The 22,038-nt window shown below is 36.5% G+C and overlaps 1 protein-coding gene across 1 annotated transcript in view; it reads right to left on the bottom strand.

Annotated features, from left to right (window-relative positions):
* COG5 (component of oligomeric golgi complex 5) overlaps positions 1–22,038 on the bottom strand; it is a 176,958-nt gene that overhangs the window by 55,906 nt on the left and 99,014 nt on the right. The window contains exons 8-10 of the mRNA XM_014868993.2: positions 5,260–5,425; positions 4,074–4,186; positions 3,902–3,979 (exon numbers count right to left, since the gene is read on the bottom strand). Of these exons, the coding sequence (XP_014724479.2) occupies positions 3,902–3,979; positions 4,074–4,186; positions 5,260–5,425 (357 nt within the window). The remainder of the gene's footprint in view (positions 1–3,901; positions 3,980–4,073; positions 4,187–5,259; positions 5,426–22,038) is intronic.

Raw genomic sequence — 22,038 nt, 5'->3', positions numbered from 1 at the left:
AATGCTGAGGACATTTCTTTCTGTATCGTTAACACCTCATATTGCCAGTGTTGACAACTCAGGAAAAAAGCCTGCTTACTCACCAAACATTCATCAGCAGAAGCAATGCTAAGAGCCCTCCACAAAGTACATAATAACACTCCCTACAACTCTCAGCTCACTTTTTTACCCGGAGGCTTACGTAAACCACAGGGTGATGTGCCTTGGTTGCAAACAGGACACCCAAAGGCGAGCAAGGGCAGGGCTGCCTGTATCCTTCTGCCCAGTGAAAAGACTCCAGCTCATCCTTTCTACTGACCACCCCAACCCCCCCATATATTTGCTGCTTTTTCAGGCTGCTTTTCTCTTTGCAGAACTGTTCCTTGATGCCTATGTAGGAGTGAAGGACTCAAAATAGATGAGGATCAAAGATCATTTTCAACTCTTTTACAAGGGGCTAAGAAGGACTCTTATCTTTAATTAGGAAGGTGGCTGTCACAGAAAGATATGTTCAGTGTGATTTACACTGAAGTCAATTGTAGTTTAGGCATTACAACAGCTGAGGAAGGATTAGTCACTACACATTGAAAGAGAGAAGCAATAAAGCAGAATAAACTGAAGTAACCCATTAGATCTCTGAAGGTGAATTAAGCAATCGAAAAAGGTGATATAAATAACCAGTCATAAGGTGAACAAAAATATCCAATTTACATTATTTAGATCTTATTTCTAATTTTAAATTTTACTCTTAACATTATGACAGCATTAACCCTGTCTTTTAAAAAATGTATACAATGAAAGCTTTATTCATTTTCTCCAAAACTAGAAATCAGAACTCCATGAGTTCTGAATTCTTTTAGCCCTCTTCAATTAAAATCTAGTCATTAAAGGCCATTTTTTCTTACATAAAACCCACAAAATGTCCATTCAATTGCATTTCTCCTTTAAACAGTTAACAGATTTGTTAAAAATTTAAATCCGTAATTTAAATGTGTCAACATTAATAATGAATTTATAGTTCATGACTAGTATGAAATGAAGCAGTTTTTACAAGGTACTATGAGTGCATGATTTCTTTTCAGAATTGCCTCAATTTCACACTGTGACAAAGGAAAAATACCAACATCTAGATCTGCAAAGGGAAAGAGTGAAAAAATGTGCAGTGTAAATTTAATGTCCAGATTGTTCTATGATCCTCATGTGAGCCTATGACTGTTACTTAACTCTTGGCCACATCTAAAGCTGGTAAAAATTGGAAGGGAATTCTGTAGAAGAAACCATAGGGTAGAAAAGATGCAGGTGTTGTCATTGCCCTCTTGCTGAACTGCAGCATTTAAAATTTTCCAAGTTCTATACCTCAGTTTCTTCACCCATCACGTTTTGTTTCCCTTTTTTTTTTTTTTTTTTTTAACAGAGACTTCTTGTGTATTCTTTAATTAATTAGCTAGTGTTTTTTAAACTACATTTTTGGATACAACATGATACAACACTACTAAATATTATTATGGTAACAGGTAATTAGAAAGCCGGAAAGCACATGTTTGAGATCATAATACAAAATTAGAAAAACTGCAGGCTGTGCTATCTGTGAAGAGAAAGACACAAAAAATCCCCAATGGAAAAAGAGAATGATGACTGAAAAAAAAGGCAAGTAGCTTCCTTGCTATTAAAGGACTTGTGCTTTAAAAAGGCTGGATCTCCTCCTCTCTTATGCTTCCTAAGATGATACTTGCACTGCAGTAATCAAAACAAGGAAGCAGATGGACAGGCAAAGTGGTACTGCAGCTGCTGCAGAAGATGACTATAATAATAATGTTGACATCAGTAACAGTAATTAGTGCACAGACTGTGGAGTGGATGATTCGTTTTCCTATCTTCTGGAGTGGGCATGCTGCTCTAGCAAACGGGTACAATGTTAGTACCTTTGGTTTGTTTTGTTCATTTGGTCAGTTTATTAATGAAATTGAATACAATAAAGAAAATCCAACTTCTCTCCCTCTCCAGAACACTTGCTGAAGAAAGCACATTTCAGTTTAATACGAAGTGGAATCTTCATTAGTAAATGGCAAAATACCAATTTCTTATTTATATCTAAAACAATTCATTCTCTCCCATACAGCCATCTGTACTTACACTCCTGAATTTCAGCAGCATGCAGCACGTGTCTGGTTTTGTCTGAACAACAGCTCTCTACTCTTTGGTGTGATCTTGCCCATCTACAGCCTGGTGCCACACCTTTTTCAAGAGACACCAGAACAAATGGTCTAACTGTGACAATATCTAAGAAAAACACGGTGCAATACTGAACCTTTTCAGGCAAGAAGTAAGTCAAGCATTTGTGCCATCAGCACTACTGTGCCATGCTGAGAGAGTTCTGCTAGCAGAACATCAGACACGGATGTACTACTCCTCCTTAGCTGCCCCACTGAGAATGACCATGTCCAGCCTGGCACTATGCTACACCAAAACACCCACAGAAGAGCAAAGTAATTGGAAGACTGGTAACTGCAAAAAGATAAACAGATGAATTTTATTTGGGAAATAGAACATTTCACTTAGATGCAATCCTGATGTATGAACTTTAAGGGTAAGAAGGGTAATCAAAGAAATCATGGAACATGCTTAGCATAAGAAAGCCAGTAAGTTTTTTATTTTCTAATGAGTTTTTTCTTATCCTGCTTCCATTGAAATTCATTCTCCCTGTTCATTTAGTCTCCAGGAGGATAAAATATTTCCTGTGTCTTCCCTCTATTATCAGCCTCCAAAACTGGAAAAACTCCCTTTTCAAGTTGTGGAAAAACTCCTTTTCAAGCGATGCTTTACAAGAGAGAAGAGTGAAAGTGAGAAGCATGGGCACGGGGTGGGAGCCACTCATGAACAAGAGCAGATAATTTTCCTAAGCTTTTTCATCCAAGCTCTTCCTTTCAGCATTTCTGGTCTGTCTCCAGGTTTCTGTGTTTCTACCTGAACATGCTGATCCACTGAAGGGCTGATCCACCCAGGCAGCAACAGATATGTTTTGCCAGATTAAACTTTTTTTAATTAAGAAAATATGCTAAAAGTTTATAAACATTTGAGGGGGATTGTGAATTTTTTTTTGGTTGGGTTCTTTTTTTGCTGTTGTTTGCTTTTTTTTGTTTGTTTTAACACAGAAAGAGAAGCTTGAAGTGCCTCATAGAAAAGTGATGATCTTAAGCCTTTCTGGAGAAGGGCTTAAGAGACAGATAAAAGCTGTATTTAACCTTATTTGCTTTCACTGTTGAGAAGACCACGTTTGCATATGAAGAGCTTCCCCAAGTTATTTCAAGTCCTAAGTCCATGTAAATTAAATATCCAGTTATACACTTGGAAAGAAATGTCAACAGGAACAGATCTTTTGTTTTCACTCTCTTCTACTAAGGTAGATGAGACAGTTTCAGTAATCCTGTTCCTACCACTGAAGGAGACCATTAATCAAATTATTCCAAATATGAACAAAAAACAATGCAAATGAATGGAAAATAACAGGTACTCAAAAGAACAGCCATGATTATTTTTCAAGGGGGAAATTGTCAAGAAGTGAGAAACAGATGGCTGAGAATGATAGATGAAGACACATTCTCCTATGCAAACTAACAGATTTAATTAATTACTCAAATCACATGGTATTATGGAATGGCATTAATGATCCATACAGTGGTGCCTTATCAGCTCCCTTTTAAAGCAAACAAAAGAAATTACAACAAAATGAACATGTTTACATCCTACAGATATAACCCACAGACCACAAATATATCCTTCAATGTTAGTTTGAGTTTCAACATTTTCTCATCAATTTAATAAAAAAAATTATGGAACTGTAAAATTGTAAACAAACTCATTCTCTCACCACATTCTTCTTAAGAGATTTACTAAAGTATTTTCAGCTAAATTAAAACTTTACCTTAACTATCTCTTCTATGAAGCAGACATGTGACACAGGATCTCTTTTCTTTGCCAATACTTTCTGCAAATGCTGCACCTGTAAGAGAGAATTTATTGAGACAGAAAGTGACATCTAAATTCTTACATCCAAAACTGCATATTGAGACAAACAGGAATTAGGTGCAGAGTACCTGTCCACAAGCAGCACAGATCTGATCCATGAGTTTCTCCATGTTTGTCCAGAGGGCTGCTCGAAAAGCTGCTGTGTTCCCGGGTGTTGGCATAGCAGCTCTACCAGGGCCACCTAAATGGTTTTTAAACATACACAGCAGCACATTTCAGCTTCCACTGATAAAAATGAAATGAAAATTAAAGTATTGGAAATATAGGTCTCTATGCACTTACATAGATACTTTTTTTTAAGCTAAAGCAGCCTAAAATACCTTCAGAACAGAGCTTTGTGAATGGCCTCAGTTGTCTCAACTGACAAGTTGACTAAACTGTGAAGTTCAGTGGGGATACTTCATGCTCATGACTGTTACATTCTCTAACAATTCAGATCTCCACAGAAACACCACAGTAACATCAATGAGCAGTTTTGCAGGATGTAAGAGCAAAGTGAAATGGCAGAGAGAGTAGCTAGGACAAATACAGTTATTAGCAGCTCATATACGTAGACAAACTGCTAAAAAAGTGATATTCCAGCTGAAGGGTATGCAGCTTCAAAACAATCACTTCACTTGAGAGAGGATACATTTCTGTATTATGTTGCTGATTATGGCTCTGGATCCCCACCTTGTTGCACGACTGTTGAAAAAAAATTGAATGTTTGTAGCACCAAAGTTCAAATTTACCTGCTCACCCAGTTCCTCAGTATATTTTGGTATCTGAAATAAATGTTTAACAGTGCAACATTTCTTCATATGGAATAGTCTGCTTTGAAACAACTTTCACCTGACAAAAGCATAACAATGTAGTTGCAGGCTTCTTCCATTGATTGCAAGTAATTTCAACCCATAATCTTCCCACCAATACAAAGAAAGCAGAATTTGGAGTCATCTTTCCATGAGAAACAGCTAAGAAAATGCTACAAAGTTGTAACCTAATGAGGACAATTTTCTGGGCAAGTTAGGAAGGAGCAGCAGGGAGGAATAATGGAAAACCTCTGAGCCAAGTATCAGACAGACCCGAATTTGACAAATTAAATGTTTTAAAATTAAATGTTTTCTGAGATATGTCTACTCCCACCCTCTACTGGTTAAAGCAAGCAGGGAAACGTTTCTAGAACGGGCTTGATGTGAGAGTTTCTTCCATTCTACAACACAGTGTACTCCTATAAAAAAGAATCAATTATTCTCTGTACAACAAGTATCGCACCTCTTGTGACTGTTTGAGATGGTTGGGTCAACACTTTGATATCCAAAGCATTTCTTATGTTCTCTTCCAGTGCTGTGCAGTATCCATCCACCACATTAGCAATGGTATCCTTCAAAGTCCCAAGATTATGGAAAACCTGAAGAGCAGTTCCCACTTGAGTAGGATTCTGAAGAAAGAAGATATTAAAAAATAACAATTCTCTTTAACTGTACTATTAAGATGTTTCATCCATGAGAAGGCATCGTTTTAGTGGGTAAGTTCATCTTTTAAATTCAGTCTGCTAATGTATTTTGTTTAAGTTACTGGCATCCTTACTGCATAACAGAGAACAGAGGGCAAAGGACAGGACTGATTTCCTCTGATCTCTAAGCAATGCTTTGCTTAGATCCTTTTGGTGCTATGCTCTGAATATGAATGGAAAGAAAGGAACTGGAAGCACTGCTGGCAGTATCTAACCTGGGGTGGGTAATCAGCGACTGATCCAGTAATTCTGGGGTTAGTTACAGCACAGATGTATTCAGCTGTGGTGTAGTTACCAATACTGCTTTCACGTGCAGTGCTTGTTACACTACTATCAATTAAGCCCCAAATACTTAATTAAATGTGATACAGGCTTAAAAAAAAGTACTAACAAAGGATAGGAAGCAAGCGGATCAAACCCTTACTACTGACCACTGCAAAATTTAAGCTTGTATTTATTTCTACATTTCTATTTCTAATGTTGGCAATAACTTCATTTTCCTCACAGCAGAATTAAGAAAAAAAGCAATGCAGTGATTATTTCCCAAGCTTGCAAAAAAAAAAAAAAAAAAAAAAAAAGACTCAACACAGGGGAGTGAAAACTGTCCAAAAAACACCTGTCCAGGTCCACTATTTAACAGACCTCTGATAAAGATTGAATCTGATGATAATTCCACTTAGCAACACTAAACACTGGTGTGGGTGCTATTTAGCAAGAGAAAAGCCCTCAAATTACTGCCTTTAGAAACTAAGTACTGTCATCCATACACTGAATACTGCTTTTTAAATTAGCATTCACAGGCAGTGAGGGGGCAATCAGTTGATCATACACACATTTGAGATTCAGTTTTTTATCATTTTTCTTAGTCACTTCTGCCAGCAGTAAAGAACATGGTCTGACAGAAATGCTGGGAGTCAGACTGGACAGAAGCATCTGAGACCACCAGCACTTCCCACTGCAAAGCCCACTCTGGCTTTGGCCATGGTGCAGCTGCTGTGCTGAGGATGCACTTGCTGGTCCATCCACCTGTAGCAACAGGTTTTCTGATCTGCTGGCAAACAATGAATTCTCCTCAAACCCAGTGTTTCAGAGGTCACACTCCTGTATCTGCACATTTGCGCCATTTTTTCTAGGGTTCCTACAAGATCAAAACCACAGTTAAAGCAAAAAAAGCCAGATCTCATCTTCTTTCCCAGCTCCAATGAGGAGTTCCCAGGTTTAGTGGAAAGCAAAGGAATATTAGGGATGTATTATGGTTTGCAGACCTTATACTAACTATACCGGTTTCTTTTTCCAAACAGTGTGGGAGTTAATGAGCATTCCCAGCATAGTATTACGGGTCTGGGACTTGTAGGTTTAGTTTTTTGACAACTGGGTATGCTGTAAAATTTCTAAGCATCCTGTGGGTGTGCTTGTGGAGGTGGGAAAGTAAGCCATAAAGACTGGAAGATTAATGGGATGTCAGAAAATGAAGAGTACTATAATGCAAGGAGGGAATTTGGGGACAGAATGAACAAGAGAAAGAAAATATAAATGGGAAGAGGATTGGGAATAGAATGAAAAGACTCTGGCAGAAAGAAGGAGAATGAAACTGAAAGGAAGGAAATACAGAAAAGACACACCTCATTTACCAGCCTTTCCTAAATTGTTCTAATTTTTACAGAATACTTACACAATTATGAAACCAGGTAGAAAGTGAGTAATACAAAATCAATACCTCACTATTACTATAAGAGTGCTCAACTAGATTTCAGCCAGGCTCTAATGTTCATATATGAAATAATGAAAAAACAGAACAGCATCAAAAGGTGAGCTGGGCACTATCTACCCTTAAATAATCAATGGCCAGATACTCATTTCCCTGACAAACAGGCAATACAGGCACAAATAATTGCAGGCAAAAAAAAAAAAATCAATCTTACAGCTTCCACATCCACAGTTTAGCAAAGTAACTCTGCAGCTACTGGGCAAGAAAGACACTAAAACATACTCCAAGAGAGCCTGAGCTATATTTCAAAAGAACTGATTTTAGCCAGATGTTTCAAACCAAAATACACAATTATGGAAACCCACTATTCACTCAAAGTATCTTCCAAATCTAGAATCAAAATTAAAATTATAATGGAACAAAGATTATGCAGGTGCCCTATTTCTTGTTTGCTTTAAATTGTGGACATGGCCACAAACAGGGGGCTTCTAGCTCATGTATTCATCTATTACGGAATTAGAGATTTATCAAATCCCTGACAATGTAGAACAAAGTGTATTATTTTATTTGATTCATACACAGTAATTTTCTCACCTCAGGAAACAGTTTTTGTTTCATATGCCCCAGACAGGCTATGTAACAGTCCATTGTTGGTTTATGACTAATCCTAAGAGAATGGAAATTCTTATGCACAGCTAGTTTCTAGGTTTAGACAATATATTAAAAAAATGAAGCCTCACTTGGGACAAAAATTATGTGAAAACATTGAAAAGCGGGACAGAAATGAATAATTCAAGGCTTGCATATACATGTCAAAATTAAACTTTATCATGAATACACACTGGATAAAAAGTTGAGAGACAGTACTGCAGAATTTGCTATTACTAATAGATTTTATTGATAAGAATTTTTCCCTAATATTTTCCTTCTACCTGAGAAAGCTTAAAGCTAAACAGCTCTGAGATTTGAAAGGCTGCCATAATTTTTATCAAGAGGAAAGCATATATGCTTGTAGTTAAAAAGAACTCACTACAGCAGTGATCTACAAAGGAAAATGGAATCACATCAGAGAATAATATTCAGAATAGTTATCCAACAGGAACAATACGGAAAATAATATAATTACTTTTGAGTTGGAATTTAATGAGTTCATCAGTATTATTTTATAACCAAGTTGTCTGCCACTGCAGACAACCACACTTAGCAATTTTAAAATGTTCTCCTTAGAATCTCTGTCCGTAAAAATTTGTACATTTGCCATAAACTTGAAGCTATGGCAATCAAGAGAACAGAGGGCAAAGAAAAACAGAAGAGCATTTAGTAATATCTTAGCAATACAGTGTAATCTAAGTGCATAATCACAAGCATACACAAGTGAAGTAAAAATATGACCCCATGAAGTGTAGGGCCACAACAATACCTACTCAAAAAGTAATTACAGTGATCTTCAGATTGCAAAAATTATTATGAATCAGGGAGTTAAGGAGAGATGGCATTAAGCCCACCAATAGTACCCTTCTCCATTCAAAGCACTCCTCCATCTGACAAGTCACCACATAGTATGCTACAGATACATGGAAACTAAATTCCACAAACGTAAGAGCTTAAGAAGACCCAGTAAGTAATCAGCTCAGCATAGGAAGAAAATAAAAGAAAAATCAACATACTCAAAAGCTACTTCTGCCATGAAACAAGTCTCACAAATACTTGAGAAAAAGGAATGGGTACTTCAATTTGTTTTTGCAAAACAGGTACTCATTCAGCAGAAACTATGAAGAGATGTTCACACCAAATGAAATTGCTCCTTTTCTCTATGAATGAGAATCATTCATTTTATTGACATAATTTCTGATTAATTTTATCCCATCCCATTCGGTTCTGTAGATGATCATAGACAAGTGAAAAAATAAGTGTCCTGCAGTCATTAGTATGAATGTGTTTTTTTTCACAATTACATCATGTGGTTGCTTCAAAGAGCAGGTGACTGGACTTAATAACACAGCAGATGCTGTCCAGGCCAGCATGACAGCTACAGTCATTCTCAGAGCACAACCCTATTTGGTCACTTCCTCTCCCACAAAGATAACCCTGTGAAGACTAAAGAGAAATTAAAGACTTAAATAAATATATCTTACATTTCTAATTTGAAAGTATCTCCTGGGATGGAACCAAACAATTTTGTTTTATCAACTGCCAATAATGCAATGATTTTGTAAGGGTCAAGATTGCAGTGTTTTATTATACGATTGCCACCAGTATTACCAAAATAATCTTCTGAAAGCATGGCCAAGGAAAGAGCAATAATTTTTTTCATCATTACAAATGCAGTTTGGACGAGCAAACCCTCCCCTCACAAGGGAGTGGGGTGATGACACTGAGCTAATCTGGGGACAGGAAGATTCCTAGCATAAGGCTGAACCAAAAAAAAGAAACCTGTATAACATGCAAAACTAATGGCTCAAGTGCTACAAACACAACTTCTAAACTTACACTCCACCTTCTCAGGGTACAGGATTCACTACGTGGATCGTTCTTCTCTACCTAGATCTATCTTAGGGAACTTCACATCATTATTTCTTTATCCAGTACAAATCTGTCCCTAAGATCCCATGCCACTGGGTTTTCACCTGTGAGGACTACCAACTTCCTTCTCAAATGAAAATGTGTTAATTGGCAAAAATATTTATGGTCAATACTATCTGAGACAATTACTACTACTTTCATGAAGAAGCAGTGTTACAAATGTAATTAATTGTTAACTTGCAGTTAAATTTCAGAAGTACCTGCATCACCAATCATCAGAACAGCTCTCCAAGGAAATGTTCTTTTACAGTACAGTTTGGAAGGACCACAGACAGAGAAATCAAACTTGGACTAGTCCCTCACTTAGAAATTACGTTCAATAGCTACTAATGTAGAAAAGGACATTTCTATTTTGCTTATTAAATCAGAACAGTGGCTCTGACTGAAAATCTTTATCATTCTGCAGAGAACAGATAACTCTTTTCAGGAGAAGCTGTGGCAGAAACCCAACAGAAAATTTTCACTGCTGATAGACAGACAGATAGATAACTGCTGTGATTTCAGTGTGCTGTCACACCATTACCTCTTATGCAAAACATATACCATGTCCCATACACAAGCAATAAAAGTGTAGCACAGCTAAAAAATAATTATATACATTGCTTAGTTGAAGGAAGATCCATAATTACTAATTAGTCCCGGAATCACTTAAACAGAGTGGTCTGGCAACATGGAGAGCAAGGAACACTACAACATTCCCTAACCATAAATATAAAAGAAATAATCAGCACCTAAAACACAACAATCCCAGAACAGGATGAGCACTGAAATAACCAAACTTGTGAACTAAGTATATTCTCTGACAAGGAATAAAAAAGACTACTGCAGTCCTTACAGAGTAAGTGCAAAAACAGTTTCCAGATTATGCTTCTGAGTATCTGTGACGGACATTTAGCATTAACTAATTTAATTTGACAAAAGATTTGCTACATTGGGACCTATTTCACTTTTTAAATTTTACTTCATACAGCTCCTTTTGTGTGTAGGAGATAGCAGTTTCAATTTCCAACACAGCACAGCTTTACAAGGTCCAGAAAAGACCCCTTTGAGAGGCTAAAAATCCCCAGACAGATGTTCCTTTACAGTGTTTGACCCTTCTCCCCCTCAGTACCATTACAACATGCTGCCTCCTTCCAATAATTTTCCCATTAAAAAAAGTTACTATCCCTAATGACAAGTACTACTAAAAGACCAAGTGATTGAGAAAATTTTGCAAGCACTTGCAGCTACCCAGTTCTTAGTCATCTCTTACAGACACCAGAAGTGACAAAATGAAAAGTCACTCCAGAAAAAGCTGCAGTTCAATTTAAAAAGCTCAAGCAGGTAAGCAGTGAAGAAAATTTGGCTACCTAAGTCACAGTCAAGGCAAAATGACCTATTGAGCAGAATTAATAACTTAGTTAGAATGGTTGGAATTCTTGCTTTGAAGTATAACACAGCTATTTTAATTGTAGAAAAAGTAACCAAGTACTAAAAGTAGAAATTAAATGCCAATGAAATTCAGTTTCAGTCTAAAAACAGTATTTTACTCCATTTCCAAATGTCCATGCCTAAAAAAAATTAATTGATATATCACTACTCCTAAAAATGAACCTACTTAGGGAAGCTCATCTCTGTGTTCATTATCACCCCATCTGTCTTTTACTCTGTTCATCTCTAAAACCTGAGCATTAAATGAAAAGGTCAAATTGACAATGTAAAGCCAGTGAATACAGGTTTCTTTCTAATGATATCCCAGATCTTCCTGTTTGGGCCTTTGCAGTGTTGGGAGGAGTGAGAGGTTAAAATGTTACCATTTGCTATAGAAGTATCAGAGGTAATGATCACAGGTAATACTGATGTAACACATTGGCTAGATTAGAAAAGAACAGTTAAGCCTTAAGAGGCAAGAGTCCTAAAGCCAAACATTTAAATATGCTTAGGTTATAACATCTACCTTCTGTGAGCCCATGTTTGAACTACACAACTTCTTTTTACCAAAAGACAAAGACTTTCACATGAAAGGAGAACAGCCACACAGCACAGTTATAAACCTCATCATGCCCTCAAACTAGGTCAGTCTTTTCTTTCTTAGAATAACAAGAAGGAAATAGCAAGAAGCATTGCACTACAAAGGTTGGGGAAAAAAAAAAAAGAAACAGTAGCAATAAAATACTAGAAAGCAAAGAAACAAGATTTTTCAACACAGCTAAATAGCTTGCCAAAACACTTATTCACCATAATAGTGTAATCAAAGCAACAGATGGCTAAGAGCTAATGGGACAGAGAGGCATCAGGAACTGTTGTAAAGAATTATCTCATGAAACATCAAGCAATGTTCCAAAGTTTACCAAGCCTCAGGCTACCAACGTGACAGCAATTTCAAAGAAAGTATCTGGCACTTCTGAGGACAGATCAGCTAGATTGACTAGCCCATAACAATTATAAATTTTATCCTACAATGCTCTATTTTAGAGTGTAGGAAGAGTACAAAGAGTAGAGATGATACAAAATTTAAAAAACTAGTCAGGCAACATGGAAATGGGGGCTTCTGAGCTTCTTAAAAAGCTTCTTTCACCTCTTATACAATTTGGCCAATCTCTAAAGTCCTTACAGATTGCAAAACAGTTCACATCTGAAGATGTGGCTTCTTTATTAAAAAGACAAATGTCCCTTTCTGATGAAGTTTAGAGAGCAGAAGGCGAAATTGCAGCACTTCTCCCGTCCTAGGACAACCCTGACTTGCACCTGCTGATTCAAGTCCCATTACTGAAGAACAGAAGTATAAGGACACAAAATCTCATTACTAATTTTGATATTTGGACAAAAGCTTGTGACCAGATGTTTTCTTCCACCTCACAATATCATTATGTACGTGCTCACTCTATTAGATGTTTCAACAAAGCCATTACAAAACAGACATCAAGTTTCACTTTTAACTCATTCTTAACAATTAACATGAGGAATTAGCTGCTGAAGGGTTATAACATGTTTTTTCTCTCTTTACAAAAAAACCCCAAACCATCCTATCTCAAAAAAAATATCCTTTAAATTGTATGTTCTGAATGATTTAAATATCTACCAAAAACCATCTGGGTTTTCTTGTTCTCCTGCTAGTCTTTGCAACAAGATAATAATTACCTATACAAGTGACAACATCTCATTTCTGGAGTCTGTGCATATATTGTCAACAGCCTGAAGTGCCCTCAAGTATTTAAAAAGGAATGAACTTTAAGAAGCTATTTTATTTCACATTCTTTTTGGCTAATATTTTCATACTCAACTACAGACAGACCCCCATCAAGGTCAGACTTGCTGTTGGATAGAATTTTAAAACTTTTTTTTTCTGCTTAATACAAAGTTCTGATTCATTGTATCACACACCTACAGGAAAGTCTACAGATAATTCGGTGAAGAATTGTAGGTTGCCAGGACTGCTAGAGATGCCCTAATCCACCTGCTTGCTCAAAGGAGGGTTTACCTCACCAGGCTGCTCAGGAATGAACTAGAAGACACTTTCTGCTCCATTTTCCCTTCCTAGTTCTTCTTACAGTTTCCAGAGAAGGCAACAATGAATTTGTGCAGTCATTTTCATCAAGTTTCACTGAGGCCAGTTGGAAAGAGAGCAAGAGCATGGATACACCCAAACATGTCTTCAGTGCCAGCAGTGTTACCCACACCCTGACAGCAATCTAAGCCTTCCAAGTCCTCTTGTAAATTTGTCCCCTGGGAGAAGCATGTCAAAACTGACCTCTTTTTGTTACAGATTCTACATTTATAGAAATAGATTATATTTTTCTAGGCTTTAAAAAAAAAAAAAAGGTCTGTCCTTTTTAAAATCGGACAAAGCTATATCATACAGAAACTTTTACTATTAAGGAAAAAAATTTTAAGGCCTCCGCAGAAAAAGGAATACTGTGCCTAGCTTTGCCTGCAACTAACACAGACACTGGGATCCAGTTCAGCCACTGAAAAAAGGCAATCCCCACTCCTCACTTCAGCTTTCAGCCAGCAATGCATTCTAAAACCTTCACACGAACGGGAACTTACTGGGGGTGCTACCTGCAGATGGACAGAAGGGAGGCGAAAGAGAAGAATAAGCAGCTGAGTGCATCTCTTCTGCCACACAGACGACATTATTCATCACCCAAGAACTGCAGTATTTGGATGCAAGATTTCTCCTTTGTAATGCCACATACTGTTCAGTTCCCCGTGTCATTTCAAGCTTATTTAAAGCTTTCAATCTTTTTGTTACCATAAATGCAACAACGTACGATAATGCAGAACTTCATGAGGCACTGAGTAGCAGATCAAGAACACAATGAAGCACTGATTTTTTCCTGAGAGGATTAAGACAGCAGACTTCTAACCTGAGAAAGAGGCAAAATGAATTATATTATCTTATTTAGATGAGTATCATGGCTAGTCGATCATATTTTTCACTCTGCTCTATGCACATGTGGCTTATTAATGCTTTGTATGTTCTCCTTGGATCACCTAATTGCATTACTGCAGAACCTGTTAACAATCAACAGTCAACAGTACAAACCACAAATAGAATTACAGTCTGGGAGAGGCGTTTAACAATAACATACTATCTTATCTGGAGAGAAAGAACCTCAGAGTAGCTTTAGTTTTGAAGAGACACAGATACACGAAATAAAAATTTAAAAGGCTGGGATGGATTATACAGAGATCTAGCCAAAGCCCAAGTCAGTCTGCTCAGTTGCATCCCTGGAATTTAGAAGAATTTCATATATGCTGTTCACCTTTGAGTATCTAAAGAAAATTAGAAATATTTTATAAAACCCTTAAATGGACTTAGGACTTTGGAAGACAACTTTATTTAACCTCATTCTATAAAGATTAGATCCATGTAATTAAAACACTGCAATGTCTGATAAAGAAAAGCCTTCATGGCTCCCATTCGAGTCTTACCTCAACTGTTTTCAGCCAGGTCTAATCTTAGCTTACCTTTCTGCATCTCCTTATTTCACCACTCTACCTTATCCACCTCTCAATGCATCCTCCAGCCCTTCTGCAGTTTTGTTCTCAGAACTGCTCTTTCCATTCATATCTTTCTCTTTGGAGTTACCTTCGTTTCCAGTTTGTGTACTGACACACAGTGTTCCCAGCCTCCTTCGTTCTACCCCTACACTATATTTTATTTACAAATCCTTTCACAGCTGAGAGTTCATAGCAGTGACCCAAGCCTCTCTGCATATAATTAGATGAATCAATCATCATATTTGCATTAATTACCTTAAAAGTACTAGAATCAGATACATTCTTGCCCTTGTAGGTATTATCTAGTCTGAGTGTAGCCTCAGTTTCTCATTGAGGTCAGAGTTGTCCAAGACATAATGGTTGACAGTTTTCCAGTCCAGAGAAAACACCTAAACAGATGGACAACCAGAACATAGAAACAGACTATGCAACAGCCTCTGATTTAAAATAATTTCTGTCTGCAAAGAAAGATGAACTCAATATTATTAAACATTCCTGTGTTTTCATGATGGATATTCTAGGAGGAGTAATTTTTAGTGATCACAAATGACATTTACTAATTGGTATGAAACCAAACTAAGTGTTTCACATTTCAAAATAACTAGTCTTGATAGGGAGATCTAAAACACAAGGTCATTTTTAATAGCTTTCTAAGGTATTCTGGCTTTTTTTCCCCCCTCACACACACATGCTGCATAGCTACTAATTCCTTAGAATTTATTAGTACCTAAAATTTTTGGAACAGTAATGCCATCTGAATTCTTCAAAAAGCATTATCTAAGTTAATATGTATTTATAACATCAACTACAATGGAATATTAAGTTTTCATGTTTAATTGACAAGTGGTCAAATTAATTGATATGAATCTCCAAAGAAAAGGACCAGAAGTGAATTTAAAAATTATCCAGCTGATCCTCATAAAAAATTGTCACTAAACAGAATACAAAGATTTTGGCAAACAGCTAAGTGGTGATTCATAGCAGAGTGAAGGGATATAAAACATTAATGACTTCTCAATTTTCACCTATTACTTTACCATAAAAGACAGTTATATAAAAATATTGTTCAGATCAGATGCATTTTCAGGAATACCCATTTATAGAAACTATTTATAAACCACTTTCTTACACTATCATAAAAACTGAAGCAGAAATTATGAGATTAGCAGGGCCACACAATAATAAATCCTTACAAATAAACACTGGAAAGTGAAGGCTATTTGTTGTGCTGCACTGAAAATTGCAATAAAGTACTTGCAAATACTCCATTATCCAGTCATAGATTTTTGGTTTAATTCTGCATTTATGAGTCAGAAACTCCTACACAGAAAAAAAAAAAAAAAAAGGAAAGAAAAAAAACCCCAGACACATAATCTGTCAATCCATTTTGATTAACCATTTAGAAAGGCTAGGAGCAGGGAAGAGTTTTAACTTCTATAAAAATACCATGTCAGTTGGACATCAATTGCATTAAGCTTCCGAAATTACCTCTATATAGGGCAAGTGCACAATGGAAAAGTGATATAAAGCTTTCTGTATCACAGAGCAGACAAAGTCTGAAAAATCCCATAATCTGTTTCTAATTCAGTATACATTTTTTAATAAATCACACAGACTCATGAAAATCTGAAAGATCAGGATGTCACAGGACAAAAGAGACTACCACCATATGTTTATCACGGCCAAGGCTTCGTAACTCTACAGTAGAAAGTTTAAGACAAAATGTGAAAATACAACCTCTGACAATTTTTGGAAAAAAACCCTGTTTTTCCAAATTTACACACTATGAAAAATTTATTTACTAGCTCAGAGCAATTTCTCCACCAAAAAGTATTTTTCTCCCTTTATAATCCTTTAAGAACAGCAGTATTTTTTATATTTACCAAAAAAATAAAAATTAAAAAAAAGAGTAAGTCTTCCTTATGTATTCTCTGTTTATTAGATATTGCTTTCCAATACTTCTAGCAGCAACAAACATGACAACCAAACATTATAAAATATGCCCAGGAACTTCAGTGACCACAGAAAGATGAAATACTTCAGCATTTCAACTCACATTTTTGGAATATCCCCAGGAAGTGCCATATTTAAATGATTAATCACTGGCATTCCAAATATTTATTTTAACTCAGAAACGTTATTATTATAAACATATATATGTTCATACACATATATAGATGTATGTATATTATTATGCACCAGCATAGTGCTGAAACAGACCAAAGTGAATCTATCAGTTGTAACATTACTAGCAGTACCAGGTTGGTGTCATTTTTTATCTTCTGCATGCTATACTAATAACAACAAAACTTATTTGATGGTGTGTTCTTTAGCAAGGGCACAGAGAACAAATGTCAAGTGACTTGGGATCTAACACATTCACGTCATGCTTTGATTTTCCATCTGAAAAATATGCACCAACATCCACAAGTGAAATGTATGCTAAAGACATATTTAGTTATTGCTCTCTGCACCACCTTCTTTTGAGCTGTGTGAATAATTCATCTGCCTATGTTTTCTTAAAGAAATCCAGAAAAACAAACAACGAAACATCTGGAAACACAAACTAAATTTTATAGCAAACATATCTCACCAGCCATAAAGAACAATACTGCTACCACAGCATTATAATATATTACATAACTTAGACATTTTAGGACCCAGATAAGAAGTTCATTACAGGATATCTAATTGCAAGGCTGAGCCCAGAAATGCGTTTTCCCCAAGTGAAAAGCAAGAATAGATATTTTCCCCTCAACACTGCTCTGTTCCCTTTCTTCCTCTTCAACTCTGACCGCAGAGGAGACACCAGAGTCTGACAAATACATGAACTTCTTAAGCACTAAAGATTCACTTTCATTTGAAACTGTTTGTGACAGGTTTCCATAGTACCTTCTTGCAGCAATCACTGCTTCTGCCTTCCATATTTCTACTTTAAAAAATAACTCTGAGTAGCAAAAGACGAGGAGATTAAAAAAATGATAATAATAAAAAAGAAAGCACAGACAAGGGGAATGCCTAACTAAACTGCCTCTGCATCACAGACAGAGCAACAGCAGAAAGGAACTGATACTAAAAGATGCTGTTTGCTGTCTCTTCTCCCTTTGCAGGTTTAGATCACCAGAGTATGGAAAAGTTTATTTTTAACATCAGTTTCAATCATGTGAATTTCTGGGTAAGAAGTAATAGCAGCACAGTTAAGGAACAGTCTGTGAAACAGCAGTTCTTGCAATGATTTGAGCCTGGTTTTAAGTTACAGGGAGAGAAAGAAATCTATTTACTAGAGTTCAGACTCAGCTGTGTAAGGCATGATTTTCAGCAAGTCACTGAGGCCTAAGTTCTCAAAATGAGCCAAGACCAGAACTTCCCAAATACTCTGTCCACACTGGACTACAATTATTCTTCCCTTTGCCCCACCAATATCACATCCCTTGGTTCTACATCATCTTTATTATGTAGATCCAGCACGTTCATTGTTTTCATTACTTGTGCAGCTGTGCAGAAGAAGCAGCCATCCATGCCTAGAAGGAAGCCCAGGAAAGGTAGTGGCTGGTGAACTACAGCAAAAGCAGCCCTAGAAGAGCTGTAAATGTGTGCTGAGATTCAGTTTTGATACACTGACTGCAAACCAGTATACCAAATCTCTGCTGCAAATCTCAAATCTTCAGTGCTTAATTCAGCTCACTTAGTTCGCCCAGAAGACTGAAGAGGTTTTGTGAACCCCACTCCTGTACCTCACACCACATTCCCCACACCACAACCCATACTGTGCATGGCAAGACCTCTGAGCCTGCCACATTATCAATCTGTGGATGACCTCTCGTTCTCTTTGCTTCTGTTCTTCACCAGCAAAACACTGCTGTTGGCATTTCACCTCTGTCACAGCAACAGCAACAGCAACAGTAAGGAATTCTGGTAACACAGATTATGGAGTCGTCTAAAGTAGAGAGACAGACAAAATTCAGGTAAACTTTTACTGAAAATGAGTCTCTCAGCTCAAAACATAAAATACAGAATATCAGAGAACAGCAGCTCCAGTTTTGCTATGCATAACTGTAAACAACGTGTAATAAATACGAAACTTGCCACAGGAAATTTCTGGAAGATGCATAAAAGTTTCTCAGTCTTGGAAGCTGGGCAACATACTTTATCAGAAGAGATGCTTATTGATTATCATTAATACCAAGAATTAATCTCATTAAATGTTGCACTTTAGTACTTTCTCTGGTTCATTAAAAAACATGCAGATATTTGTAACAGCTTGTAACAGACTTAAACAAAAGATGACAGCTGAGCATGTCAGCTAAAAATTGTATTTTCTTAGCTATGATACCAATAAATAAAGCCCCATGGAATGACAAAAAATAAACACACTAAATGATACACAGAGCTGTGCACAAGTTCTCTGTAGACATTAGGTAAGTTTCATGTGATGTTAGATACTCCCTTTTTGAGAAAATTTAACTATTATTTTAGCTTTCACGTTATACATACATAATTTAGTGCCTCTAGTTACCAAGCTAAATATAAATATAAATATAAATATAAATATAAATATAAATATAAATATAAATATAAATATAAATATAAATATAAATATAAATATAAATATAAAAATATAAAAATATAAAAATATATAAATATAAATATAAAAAAAGTTGTCTTCATTCTCTGGTCAGACAGACATCCCAAATAATGACAAAGATGCCATTTCAATCGTGGAATCGTTGCCAAAATGTGTAATGACTGAAATTCACTATTTTTTTTTTTTTTAATTGACGTTCTGAGGAATTCTCAGATCTTGCAATTCTGTATTTTCTCTGTATTCAGGCAGGTTCATACTAGGATCACTAGTATGCCATACACATTTTTAATAACACTCACACGCTAAACAAGTTAAGATGAAAACCACACAATTTCAGTTTGAATATGACACAATCTCCAGTGGAGAAAAGGTACAGCTGATACAAGGGAGAGACAGACGACTGAAGGAAATTGTCTACTGTCCCTTTCTGTTTATTAATATAGTATGATGCCATGTTACTGCAAGTGCTAAGTTCTGCAGTGCACTGAGTTTTTAATGAACAAATTTACATTGTGCCTTTACATTGTTCTGCAGTTCCACTTAATCTACACAGGTACTGTGTCCATCTTCACTCACCTCCAGTACAACTCATTTCCAAGGAACAATATAGAAAGAAACTCAAAACATATTAGGATACATGTGTTAACTACTGTACACAAATATTATCTATCTATAATGTGCATTTAAATTTCTAAGATGTGAGCCATACTCTACCATTTCTTTACATGACTATTATCTCTACATCTGCACACAAGCTTTTCAATGCAATCTTATATTAAGCAATTGAGTGGGTGCAGTGAACAGAACAAATATTTTGAGAGAAATTCCTGACTGGATCTCTTCAAATTATTTGCAGTATCTCAGAAGAATATTATCTCTCAAAAGGCCGACAGAGTTCCTTTGATTATTTCTGACATTGTGTGTAGAGCATTTCTGAGACATACAGAGAGTCCCAGCAAGCCACAAACATATGAACTCCATTTCAACCTCATGCTCTAATTTAAAAGCTTTAGTAAATACCAACAGAAATAGTTTAAGCACACACATTTACACATATTTCTGCAGATCTAGTAATATTGAAATATATACTTTTACTTGGGACAATATACTATTCAGACTTGGATCTCGACAGCACTCATCATTGGAGCATCCTTTCCTCAGACACCATTCCTTGCTTCTGAAAGTATAAATTCCTCCCTGCGCTATTTAACAAATGTAATACCCATTTCGCCTGTCCAACAAGCAATTACCTCACAATTTTTGCTTTCCTAATTTGAAATCTGATACTTTTTTCCTTCATCAAGGTTTTTTTTTTTTTTTTTAAGTTTCTTTGTCTTCTCTTTAACACAAATGTTACTCATTTTTCTTGTGGTTTGCTTATCACAACCAGCCACTGATATCGTTGCAGGTAAGAGGGCTCCAGGTAAGAGTTACGTAAAAATATCATCATTCAGATTTTCAGCATTCTGACAAACCACAAAGATTCTTCCTTTTTTTTTTGTCACTTGCAAAGCACGCTGCTGATCTATATACATGAGACAGCAAACTTGGTATTGAATGCCCTTCAACCCTATCAAGTATGCCAATGGCTTTACAAACTTATCAGTGTGTGAAATACAGTACTGAATTACCAACAAGGTGATTCACTTTGTTCACAGCAGCAAATATTTTCCATTAGTGAAATCTGAAATCGTTTAAAAATGTGAGTGTCTTGTCAACTGTAAATCATAAAACAAATGCAGGGATGCCCAACCCTTCTCGCTGGGGAGGCCACTTGCCTTGGTGCAGGTGCAAAGAAGGGCCATAGGCCACATTCCCTGTCCTATGAAAATACTATGGCACAAAACACAAGTGGTGTTGTGTGTGCCAGAGATGTGACACTTGCTGGGAAGTTGGCACTCAGGTATATTGAGGCTGGCCTCAGCTGAGCTCTTATTTGAGCACCCACTGCAATCAGGGTGCTGGATGGTCAGTTCTACCATCAGTTGCAGGACACCATGTTTAAATTTATCACACAGATTGAAAAGCTCTTTAGAAGGAGCTCAAGTTTACTTTTCTTCCATAAAACAAGCATTATCTACAGATGAAAAGACAAACCATCTAGCAGAAATTTACCCAAGCTGTTATCCATAAGTCCAGTTTTCATTGCTCCTCACTTGACTACCTCTCAGGTTCGTCCACATCCTTCCTGACATGTTGAATTCACTACCAGAACTTCCAGGGCTGAGCAGAGTATAAAGGTTGCTCTACTGAGTAGAGCTAAGAGATTACTCCAGGTATACTCTGGTTTATACCTCGCAGTACAATATTTTTCTCATTTTTATCTACTTGATACAGCTGACATTCAGTTTGTAATCCACTATAACTTCAAAATCCCCTCTCCAGGTCTTCTATCCACACAGCTGTTTCTGCTATAAAGCCATGCTTTTCTTCCCTTGCTCCTTTTCTTCATGCAGTACCTTACACTGTTCCTTTATAATAGCATCCTATTTTTTCAAATCTATTTCACAAGATCATTCTAATTCTGTCCTTACAAGACCTCTTAATCCTTCTTATACGAGTGTAGCCTGCAAATTTAATAAGTATATTCTGTATTCCATCATCCAGACCATTAATGCAAGCACTGAATAGTGCTAGCCCTGGGGCAAATCCCTGCAGAACTTCACTGGATACAAT

Source organism: Sturnus vulgaris, chromosome 5 (assembly GCF_052056855.1).
Source record: "Sturnus vulgaris isolate bStuVul1 chromosome 5, bStuVul1.hap1, whole genome shotgun sequence".
NCBI lineage: Eukaryota > Metazoa > Chordata > Aves > Passeriformes > Sturnidae > Sturnus > Sturnus vulgaris.
Note: the sequence above shows the minus strand (reverse complement) of the source record. Positions and strands in the feature narration are given on the sequence as shown.